Below are 12255 nucleotides of genomic sequence, written 5' to 3'. Positions count from 1 at the left end.
GATATCAGCATTATGCTTACACAGACAAATGTACAATAGATATACATATTCTCTTGATAATTCACTTGTTTTGAACCAGGTCACTGGAATGAACTGTCTGAACAAACTTTGCTAAAATGAATCCGTTACATTTGTCAAGAAGCATTTTTCCATGCGATGCTAATTACTGGCAAAGTTCTTAAAACAGCTGAGCACTGTTACAGTAGTTAGTCCAGTGGTTAAATATAATTATATATACAAGATTTACACTAGGATTACATGAATTTGATCTGACTGCTATTATCTCAACCGTGAATGAGTTTGTAGCATATGTAACCAGCACTTTGGTCATGTTTGAACAAGAATGCAACTCATCCATTATGTAAATGTTGACATATTGCTCAACACTCTGTGACCACAGGGCCATGGTACTAACATTACTCAAAACTGCTCCTATTAACCACAGGGTGTGACTTCCGAAACCTCAGAATCCTGATAACTTCCTGTGGACACCGGTTGACGTGATATGGCGGGAACGTTCAGTTGCTTGGCAACAGCCTTCAGGGCTTGATTGTGAATGATTTGAGTCTGCAAGTGGTATGCTGTTTTTTGGGCACTGCAGAACAATATTATGCTTAAGATGATTGGTATTGAAGAATGCAGCTGTGCACTCTCTAATGGGACTAACATGCATTTGATCAGTGAGAGGAACTTTATATCTCGAATCGGGTTTGAAGTTGATTATCTTTCAAAAGACACAGAAAGTAAATGAGTGATCTCATCCCAACCACAAACATACCTTTCACACATACCTGACTGCAAGATACTTCTGACTGGGCTTTAGATGCTCCTCCCTCTTCATCAAACCTGTGGGAAAAACACACAAACACAGGCCCAAAACTCATCAGGCACACTCCCACAAAACACTGTCACTTAGAAACATGTCTAGAAGTTGTAGTTGAAGTACAGATACAGTTCGGTTATAAAGCAGAAGCACTACTGCCGCAGTGTTGTGGAGTTTGAGGCCAGTGGTCTCCTGCGATTCACACTAACCTGCAGAAACAGCAGCTATACTCTGATACAGCAAATATGTGTGAATGAAGCCCACGTGATGATGCAGACTCATACACACTCACCAAATACAAACAGAAATGATATCCACACATCTGTGCTTACACATTCAGCGTTTTCAAAGTTAAAGGTCAAATACAATATTGTTTAATTGTACAGCCTGTATATATATATATTATAAATTATTAGTGCCTATAAGTAAAACCATGATAAATGCACATTATATTTGGGAAGTCGTGGCCTAATGGTTAGAGTCGGACTCTTAACCCAAAGGTTGCAGGTTCGAGTCTCATACCAGCAGGGATTGTAGGTGGGGGGAGTGAATGTACAGCGCTCTCTTCCACCTTCAATACCACGACTGAGGTGCCCTTGAGCAAGGCACCGAACCCCCAACTGCTCCCCGGGCACCACAGCTTAAATGGCTGCCCACTGCTCCGGGTGTGTGTTCACTGCTGTGTGTGTGCGCACTTAGGATGGGATAAATGCAGAGCACTAATTCCTAGTATGGGTAACCAACCACATGTCACGTCACTTTTTTTTTTTTTTACGAAAATAATGTAGTAAATGAATCTCTCTCTCTCTCTCTCTCTCTCTCTTGAGATTACAGCTCAAATGTTTGGGGTAATATTTACTTTGAAAGAAATTAATACTTATATTCAGCAAGGATATATTAAGGACACATTGCTGAAGATTCTCAGTAAAGACATTTATAAAAAGATTTCTATTTTAAAATAAATGTTGGGTTTTTTTTATCCTGAAAAACATGCATCACAGTGTTCAAAAAAAATTTAAGTAGATGTTTTTAACATAGATAATTACACATTTCTTGAGCACCAAATCAGCATATTAGAATGATTTCTGAAGGATCATGTACCATCACAGAAATAAATTACATTAAGATATATTAAAATAGAAAACAGTTATTTTAAATTGTAAAAACATTCCACGATGTCACTGTTTTAATTGCAATTTTAATCAAATAAATGCAGCTTTGGTGAGCATATGAGACTTCTTTCAAAAACCATTAAACAAATTCTTACTGACCCCAGACTTTTGAACAGTAGTGCCTGTAATCAATTATTAAATTTTATTTTAACTACATTTTTTGTTTAATAAAATTAAGCAACAAGCTGATTTTTTATTATTATAAGTGAAATATATTATCCATTTGTGACCCTGGACCACAAAACCAGTCATAAGGGTACATTTTTTTAAGACATCATCTGAAAGCTGAATAAACAAGCTTTCCATTGATGTATGGTTTGTTATGAGCATAAATGCTGAGCATATGAGACTTCTTTCAAAAACATCAAAAAAAAAGAAATCTATCAGCCCCAAACCAATATATATATATATATATATATATATATATATATATATATATAGATAGATAGACAGTACTGTTGACATTAATATAGTGTCTGTGGACAGTGCTGTCGTGTTCTGCAGCACTGAGCTGCTCTGCTCCAGTCTGGAGCATGAAGTCTGCAGGGTTAGTGAAGAAAATGGATCAAGCCATTCTTCATTCATCTCTGTCAGTGCACTGACAACTCGATTAGTCACCCTATCAGCTTCTGCAGGCTCTAATGGCTGCTGGGAAATGCATAACCCACAGCAGCATGTACACACAGACACAATCCCACTCTTCTTCCTTTAGCAAATGTGACAGCATCAACAACACCTCATGATATGTGTTCACCGGGCAGTACTCTCAGGTCCTACACAGACCCATTGAAACAGTATTAACAACAAAACGAACCACATGTTGGACACATTGAGGTCTGGTGATAATGTGGGAGACTCGGTTGAAACCTGGGTTGTAACCCCGATTGTATAGAGTGTATTTTTTTGTAGGAAACGTGTTAGCATTTTAGCACTTCCACCTCTATCATTCTGAAAAATCAATGGGTTTTTGGTTAAATGCCTGAAATATGGTCAGTGGTAAACACAAGCTCATTTTCATTCTGCAAGGTTTTCATTCTGCAACACAAAATACATCAGTAATACACCATTAGTTTTTTCTTTAAAGCTTTTACTGGTTTTGAAAAAGGCGATTGCTAACAAGTGGCTAAACTGACCCTTTGCCGGGTGTTTGATTGACAGGCGATCTGACCAATCATAATGCAGAATCTGTCAGACAAACAAACCAGACGAGAGTAGATTAATGTTGGTGGACTTGAACTTCAAAAGTGGTGTGCACTGATGTCTTTCCGCAGTTCAAACAAGATACCTCCTGATGTTCATTTATGGTTTTTTTCATGCTATAACTAGTAGAGGAAGAGATTATCGATTCATGTGCCACTTGAACTGAGGCGCTACAGTAATCGGTCACGACACATTAAAGAGCCACAAAACGCTATTTATTGTTAGAATTTCTTAAAAATGACAATTTGAAAGCTGAGACTTTGTTTCATATCAAAAGTAACCTGCTCTGTCGGCGTGTTGTCAGTTTCCTCTTTGCTCCACAATGTATTTTTCACTGCGTGAGAACATGATGTGTGGCGTGAGAGCTCCATGGCTTGTCAGTCGTAGCAACAGTAACTAAGGTCAATTGTACTACATCTGCTGTCTGGGACATTAAATGTCATTGAAGAGCTGTCAGAAGCTTAGTGACGGTGACACTTAAGTCAGGTGACCATTGTTATGTTTAGCTTTTTACTTCTGGTTATTGTATTGATAAAAGTTGTGTTTATATGTTAAGATTATCAGGATGAAAAGAACTTGCAATCATAATGTCTTTTCATTATCACAATGCTTTCACACCTGTAGATCGATTGCTTTGTTCCGAAACAGGGATTAAAATTATTAAAATGTAGCTTTTTATTCTTGATGTGGTTCGATTTCACAAGGCAAAGTTTCTAAACGGACCAAATTTGTTAATACAAGTCACGCGCGAGTAAACTGTTCTCTCATTGGTCAAAGTTCCACGGTTAATTTTCCTGGATTCCACTTAGCTGTCACGCATGTCGTTGTAATAATTTATCATTTTGAGCAAGAGTCCAGGATTGATTAGGAAAATATTTTTAAAATGCACATACTACAAAGAAGAGCAATAAGACGGCATTATAAAATAAAAAAAGTGCACTTTGATTTTTGAATGGCAAAGACGTGCTCACCCACAGACATTCACAGGTTCATTTTGAGGTATTAGCAAAACAACAAAGCTAATGCTTTTCACGGAACTTACATAATTACCCATCAAAAATTGTGATATAGCCTGGTTCGTTGGTCCGTTGGATCGGATTGCTTTCTCACTTCAACCGAACTGCTCCAGAGTTCGTTTTCAATCAAGCCGAGACCACCTCGTTCAAGCAATCTCGGACCGATTGTTTTGGCGCGGATCCAAGCGCGATTGCCGTGTTCACATATCCCCAAATGAACCGAGCTAAGGGGGGAAACGCGCCAGTTTCCGAAACAACAGGCCAAGTGTGAAAGCACCCTTAGTGGTCACAGTGCTTACAAAATAACAACTAAAAATTATTATTTTTGTTTTTTTTTAAACAGGGTGATGCTAATATCCGGGTTGGCCTACAAAAGTGTGTCATCACTGCAGTACTCCATGCCTCAATTTCCTGTCCCCTCTGTGTTATCTCTAGCATTTGACAAAAAGGCCAAAAATACAATACATTTTACACACAGGCGGTCAACACGTGCACTCTAGAAAGTTTCATCTTTGTCCAGTGTCTGCGCTATTTTTCTCCCAAAGTTATGTCTGATAAAATCTTTGTACTCTTTCAAACTAAAGTTGCAGCGATCTCATAAGCCTCTCACACAAGCGCTTGCCAAAGCTGGTGTCTGTTGTTGTTGCAGACTCTGGTATTTTGTTGTTGTTGTTGTTCCATCTTTTTAGTTTATTTTTCTACTGTGAAACAACAGGCCGGTATCAGCTGTGGAGCAACTGATTAGTGCAAAACAAATTCAATGTGCGACCTGCACATAACTGTCACGGAAACACCTGCCTCACCAGCCGAATCAGCCTCCTACACCCGCTCACGATCACCTGATTACTAATCACGGACACCTGCACCCACTTACACACCAGTCTAAAACACACTCACCTCAGTCACTCGTCGGCTGGTCTCAAGGTTACAAGCATCTCAGCACGGGTTCCTTGCCTACCTATCCGCCTGTCAAGCCTGGGATTCCTCACTTCTCTGCCAAAAGGACAAGAGTGTAGACCTCAGATAAGACCGTGTTCTCTGCTTCCATTGATTCCTCAGTTTGCTTCTTTTATGTTGGAAGCTGCTCCTCAGTTCCTTTTAATAAACTCACCGACTCACTTTAATCTGCCTGTTTGTCCCGGTTGTGAGACATACAAAGTATGCACGGTTACAAAAATGTGTGGTGTGCATACAGTAGGCGCATACTATTCTGGTAATGAAATTTTCATCACGCAGTGCACTGTATGTGGACCCTCGCGTACGTGTAAAAACCAAAGTATACTTTGGCCTTTAGTCTGCGTCATTTGCCAAAGTATCAAAGCGCCACACTCAGTTTAGTTCTCCATAAAGTGGTGGAGGAAGGAGACTATTACATAACTTCATTAAAACACATGGATTAATATTGTCATGTGTGCTGTCTTAGAGCAGGACATGCAGAGCTAACAGCAAGTCATGCGGAGGCAGCTCAAAAGTGCTGGGCTGCAGTTTCGGCCAGCTGTTCTGTGAGCTATCGCTTCAGAGAAACGGGATGTGCTTTCTTAATCTTCCCATAAACCCTGTTAAAGGAAATGTGGTGACACTGATGCTACTTCTGTTTGACTCTAAATGTGACTCAGTCACATATCACAGCGATTAGTTCTTTGGTTGACTAAGTATCTAAAAACTATGCTAGGATGGTGTGCAATCTAGTTTTTCTTATCAGTTGTCTTGTTTACATGGGAGATTTGCCAGTCGTTGATAAAACTAGAGTGTCTCTTGGGTTCCTGCCATCACGCTTCCTCTGATTCTCATTCCTTTGTGCTTAAAGATACAGTTCATCCAAAAATGAAAAATCTGTCAATATTAATTCCTCATGTCATTCCAAACCCCTTTGACTTACTAACTTCTGAGGAACACAAAAGATATTTGCAAGAATGTCTGAGCTGCTCTTTTTCAACCAATGAAAGTAAATCATGGCCAGGGGCTGTCAAGGTCGAAAGGTCGAAGGATATAGAAGTTTTGAGGAACAAAAAAAAAGTTTTAATTTTAATCAAAAATATAGTAAAACTAATATTGTGAAATATTATTATAATTGAAAATAGCTGTTTTTTATTTTATTATATTTCAAAATGTAATTTATTCCTGTAATGCAGAGCTGAATTTTCAAGCGACAAAATTATTTCAGTCTTCAGTATCACATGATTTTTCAGAGATCATTCTAATATGCCGATATGGTGGTCAAAAAACATTTCTTATTATTATCAATGTTGAAAAACTTGCATCTTAATATTTTTTCAGTATTCTTTGATGAATATAAAGTTCAAAATAACATTTGAAACAGAAACATTATAAATGTTTACTATCACTTCTGATTAAATTAATGTGTCCTTGCTATTTTAAGTCTTATTGACTTCAAACTTTTTAATGGTAGTGTATATTCCAATATGGTGTGTCAAAATGATGACAGAATTTTTATTTTAGGTGAACTGTCCCTTTAACACACTCAGTTGAAGGGAGGATCTTGAAATCCCCTTCATTCTCCTTGATCCAGATCATCCAAAAATGATGTGGAGATGTAGCACAATTAGTATCTTATTAAACAGATTTCACCAAGTTGCATAATAAGCGGTATAGTGTGTTGGATGCGGTAAGTGTGGTCTATGCAGCGCAACATCCAGCTGGCAGCCCAAACTCCTTTGGCCCACTCACTGGGTGCAGCGCCAGCAGTGGTATAAATCAATGGCATACGAGGATGTGGTGTAGCAGCAGGGTTTCACAGCCCTTATGTAATTCCTAGAGCCTCTGACACAGGCATAGACAGAAACAATGGAGCTCTAGAAAGATTTCAGGTAGAAATCATGCCAGTTTTATTATACCATTCATTACTTTTTTACAGACTTTTTTAACCATGAAAACTTCATAAAGAGAAGAAGATGGGAATTGGATTAATAAAACTGTTACATACCGTCATGAATCTCAAAGGCCAAACTTGTGATCTTCTGTGTGATGACCATCATGGGCCTGGAGAGAGGAAAGGAAAAAGGAAAAGGAAAGGGTGGATATGTGTGAGAGCTCCTGTTTAAACCTGATATTGAGTCTGTTGGATCCACATGTACGTAAGAGCTTCCACTTCTATCAAACCAACCTCTTCAACATTTATTATTTATCCAGTTGCACTGACCACATCTCCACACGGTTTCTAAAGGGTCGAGTTCACCTTGCTGTAGCTTTTAAGTCAAACCTACTTGAAGGTTGAGCTATAATTCTGATATGCTTTGATCCGGAGCTAAAACTAAAGCACTTATATACTTGACATTGGCTGTAGTTAACATGTATATTTCATTGGAGGAGAGCTGGAGTCTCAATGCAGCATAAAGTGCAGCATAAAGCTGAATGCATGCATATTTTAACCAGATAGTTCTGGAGAATAAAAAGCAGAATATGTACAGTGATTTTTTTATGTAATGAGATATTTTGAGGTACATGTATGAGGCAATAAGAGGCATCTCTTCATACGCAGTTAGGGAAACCTACTTAAAAACCCCAAAATTTAAAATCCCTGTAAAGTCAATATTAAGTATGTGTTCTGAGTTTGTCACACCACAGAAAAATGTATTATTAACCACCAAATTTGAATGTTAAAAAAATGCGTGGTTTCAGCACACGGAAACACCTGCCTCACCAGCCGAATCAGCCTCCTACACCCGCTCACGATCACCTGATTACTAATCACGGACACCTGCACCCACTTACACACCAGTCTAAAACACACTCACCTCAGTCACTCGTCGGCTGGTCTCAAGGTTACAAGCATCTCAGCACGGGTTCCTTGCCTACCTATCCGCCTGTCAAGCCTGGGATTCCTCACTTCTCTGCCAAAAGGACAAGAGTGTAGACCTCAGATAAGACCGTGTTCTCTGCTTCCATTGATTCCTCAGTTTGCTTCTTTTATGTTGGAAGCTGCTCCTCAGTTCCTTTTAATAAACTCACCGACTCACTTTAATCTGCCTGTTTGTCCCGGTTGTGAGACATACAAAGTATGCACGGTTACAAAAATGTGTGGTGTGCATACAGTAGGCGCATACTATTCTGGTAATGAAATTTTCATCACGCAGTGCACTGTATGTGGACCCTCGCGTACGTGTAAAAACCAAAGTATACTTTGGCCTTTAGTCTGCGTCATTTGCCAAAGTATCAAAGCGCCACACTCAGTTTAGTTCTCCATAAAGTGGTGGAGGAAGGAGACTATTACATAACTTCATTAAAACACATGGATTAATATTGTCATGTGTGCTGTCTTAGAGCAGGACATGCAGAGCTAACAGCAAGTCATGCGGAGGCAGCTCAAAAGTGCTGGGCTGCAGTTTCGGCCAGCTGTTCTGTGAGCTATCGCTTCAGAGAAACGGGATGTGCTTTCTTAATCTTCCCATAAACCCTGTTAAAGGAAATGTGGTGACACTGATGCTACTTCTGTTTGACTCTAAATGTGACTCAGTCACATATCACAGCGATTAGTTCTTTGGTTGACTAAGTATCTAAAAACTATGCTAGGATGGTGTGCAATCTAGTTTTTCTTATCAGTTGTCTTGTTTACATGGGAGATTTGCCAGTCGTTGATAAAACTAGAGTGTCTCTTGGGTTCCTGCCATCACGCTTCCTCTGATTCTCATTCCTTTGTGCTTAAAGATACAGTTCATCCAAAAATGAAAAATCTGTCAATATTAATTCCTCATGTCATTCCAAACCCCTTTGACTTACTAACTTCTGAGGAACACAAAAGATATTTGCAAGAATGTCTGAGCTGCTCTTTTTCAACCAATGAAAGTAAATCATGGCCAGGGGCTGTCAAGGTCGAAAGGTCGAAGGATATAGAAGTTTTGAGGAACAAAAAAAAAGTTTTAATTTTAATCAAAAATATAGTAAAACTAATATTGTGAAATATTATTATAATTGAAAATAGCTGTTTTTTATTTTATTATATTTCAAAATGTAATTTATTCCTGTAATGCAGAGCTGAATTTTCAAGCGACAAAATTATTTCAGTCTTCAGTATCACATGATTTTTCAGAGATCATTCTAATATGCCGATATGGTGGTCAAAAAACATTTCTTATTATTATCAATGTTGAAAAACTTGCATCTTAATATTTTTTCAGTATTCTTTGATTAATATAAAGTTCAAAATAACATTTGAAACAGAAACATTATAAATGTTTACTATCACTTCTGATTAAATTAATGTGTCCTTGCTATTTTAAGTCTTATTGACTTCAAACTTTTTAATGGTAGTGTATATTCCAATATGGTGTGTCAAAATGATGACAGAATTTTTATTTTAGGTGAACTGTCCCTTTAACACACTCAGTTGAAGGGAGGATCTTGAAATCCCCTTCATTCTCCTTGATCCAGATCATCCAAAAATGATGTGGAGATGTAGCACAATTAGTATCTTATTAAACAGATTTCACCAAGTTGCATAATAAGCGGTATAGTGTGTTGGATGCGGTAAGTGTGGTCTATGCAGCGCAACATCCAGCTGGCAGCCCAAACTCCTTTGGCCCACTCACTGGGTGCAGCGCCAGCAGTGGTATAAATCAATGGCATACGAGGATGTGGTGTAGCAGCAGGGTTTCACAGCCCTTATGTAATTCCTAGAGCCTCTGACACAGGCATAGACAGAAACAATGGAGCTCTAGAAAGATTTCAGGTAGAAATCATGCCAGTTTTATTATACCATTCATTACTTTTTTACAGACTTTTTTTAACCATGAAAACTTCATAAAGAGAAGAAGATGGGAATTGGATTAATAAAACTGTTACATACCGTCATGAATCTCAAATGCCAAACTTGTGATCTTCTGTGTGATGACCATCATGGGCCTGGAGAGAGGAAAGGAAAAAGGAAAAGGAAAGGGTGGATATGTGTGAGAGCTCCTGTTTAAACCTGATATTGAGTCTGTTGGATCCACATGTACGTAAGAGCTTCCACTTCTATCAAACCAACCTCTTCAACATTTATTATTTATCCAGTTGCACTGACCACATCTCCACACGGTTTCTAAAGGGTCGAGTTCACCTTGCTGTAGCTTTTAAGTCAAACCTACTTGAAGGTTGAGCTATAATTCTGATATGCTTTGATCCGGAGCTAAAACTAAAGCACTTATATACTTGACATTGGCTGTAGTTAACATGTATATTTCATTGGAGGAGAGCTGGAGTCTCAATGCAGCATAAAGTGCAGCATAAAGCTGAATGCATGCATATTTTAACCAGATAGTTCTGGAGAATAAAAAGCAGAATATGTACAGTGATTTTTTTATGTAATGAGATATTTTGAGGTACATGTATGAGGCAATAAGAGGCATCTCTTCATACGCAGTTAGGGAAACCTACTTAAAAACCCCAAAATTTAAAATCCCTGTAAAGTCAATATTAAGTATGTGTTCTGAGTTTGTCACACCACAGAAAAATGTATTATTAACCACCAAATTTGAATGTTAAAAAAATGCGTGGTTTCAGCACAGACAGCAGACATGCCCCCAGTGTTTGAGAGCAGAGGATACCGCCTTATTTTATGTACTTGAAAAAAAGGGCGGTATCCTCTGCTATCAAACACTGGGGCATGTCTGTTGTCTGTGCTGCCTGAAACCACGCCCACTCGTGGGAAAGCTGCCGCCTCTTAACTATCAAATATCGCTACAAGGACACAGAGCAGAGCCAATCCTCCCTATACACAAAATGAGGCCAGCAGGGGGTGCTCACCCTGTGGTCTGTGTGGGTCCTAACACCCCAGTATAGTGACGGGGACACTATACTGTCAAAAAGCATCGTCCTTCGGATGAGACGTTAAACCGAGGTCCTGACTCTCTGTGGTCATTAAAAATCCCATGGCACTTCTCGTAAAAGAGTAGGGGTGTACCCCCGTAGTCCTGGCCAAATTGCCGCCACTGGCCCTTGTCTATCATGGCCTCCTAATAATCCCCATCCACTTGATTGGCTCTATGACTCTCTCTCCTCTCCACCTGTAGCTGGTATGTGGTGAGCGCACTGGCGCCGTTGTCCTGTGGCTGCTGTCGCATCATACAACTGGTGGTGGTTGAGGAGAGACCTCCCCCCCCCCACATGATTGTAAAGCGCTTTGGGTGTACAGCAATACACAATAAAGCGCTATATAAATGCATCATTCATTCATTCATTCATTCAAAATACGCAATCTGCGTTGGGCCCCCGAAACACAAAAAGATGATTTCAAAGATTATTTAATTTTAGTTTCGTTTTTGAATTTGGCCAGCGGTTATAAAAACATGAATGATCATTTATTTTAATGCGGTGCGCTGTCGCCCTTTTCTACATAAAAATCAGTCAAATTATGTAATGTGATTGTCGTACAGTCTTGCTCGAGACTAAAAAAACGAGTTGGAAAGCCGAGCCACAGAAGAGACACTGTTTCTCAAGCGCTTTCCACGAGCGTGATTCGAGACGGAGTGAAACACAGACAAATGCGTTTCATTCATTCATTCATAACCACTCATAACCCACAACACCGCCCCCCACCAACACAGTTTTGTGTAGGTCCCCCAGAAATCTAGGATAGGCACTGACACAGAGCTGTTTCATAAGTTATCGCAACCAGGTAATATGCATTTCCGTGACGGAAGGCATAGCTAGCTAACAAACTGTAGGCTGTCGTAACTAACGGTACTGACAGTAACTCGCGATTGAGCGGGTGAACTGATGCGAATGTGCCCTAGTTATAGTGTTAGAGGGGCCATGATCGGTGGCTCCGGTGCATCATCGACAGTTATTATAGTGTTAGGGGAGGGGCCATGATCGGTGGCTCCGGTGCATCATCGACAGTTATTATAGTGTTAGGGGAGGGGCCATGATCGGTGGCTCCGGTGCATCATCGACAGTTATTATAGTGTTAGGGGAGGGGCCATGATCGGTGGCTCCGGTGCATCAGCGACAGTTATTATAGTGTTAGGGGAGGGGCCATGATCGGTGGCTCCGGTGCATCAGCGACAGTTATTATAGTGTTAGGGGAGGGGCCATGATCGGTGGCTCC

At 39.7% G+C, this 12255-nt stretch overlaps 1 protein-coding gene across 1 annotated transcript in view; it reads right to left on the bottom strand.

Annotated features, from left to right (window-relative positions):
• Positions 1–12255, bottom strand: part of LOC107553282 (membrane-bound O-acyltransferase domain-containing protein 2-like) — a 61392-nt gene that overhangs the window by 10168 nt on the left and 38969 nt on the right. The window contains exons 5-6 of the mRNA XM_016235466.1: positions 10015–10070; positions 792–846 (exon numbers count right to left, since the gene is read on the bottom strand). Of these exons, the coding sequence (XP_016090952.1) occupies positions 792–846; positions 10015–10070 (111 nt within the window). The remainder of the gene's footprint in view (positions 1–791; positions 847–10014; positions 10071–12255) is intronic.

The sequence above is a fragment of the Sinocyclocheilus grahami genome, unplaced genomic scaffold (assembly GCF_001515645.1).
Source record: "Sinocyclocheilus grahami isolate Dianchi unplaced genomic scaffold, SAMN03320097.WGS_v1.1 scaffold468.1, whole genome shotgun sequence".
In the NCBI taxonomy this organism is placed as follows: domain Eukaryota; kingdom Metazoa; phylum Chordata; class Actinopteri; order Cypriniformes; family Cyprinidae; genus Sinocyclocheilus; species Sinocyclocheilus grahami.
This window is presented reverse-complemented; position numbering and strand designations above follow the sequence as displayed.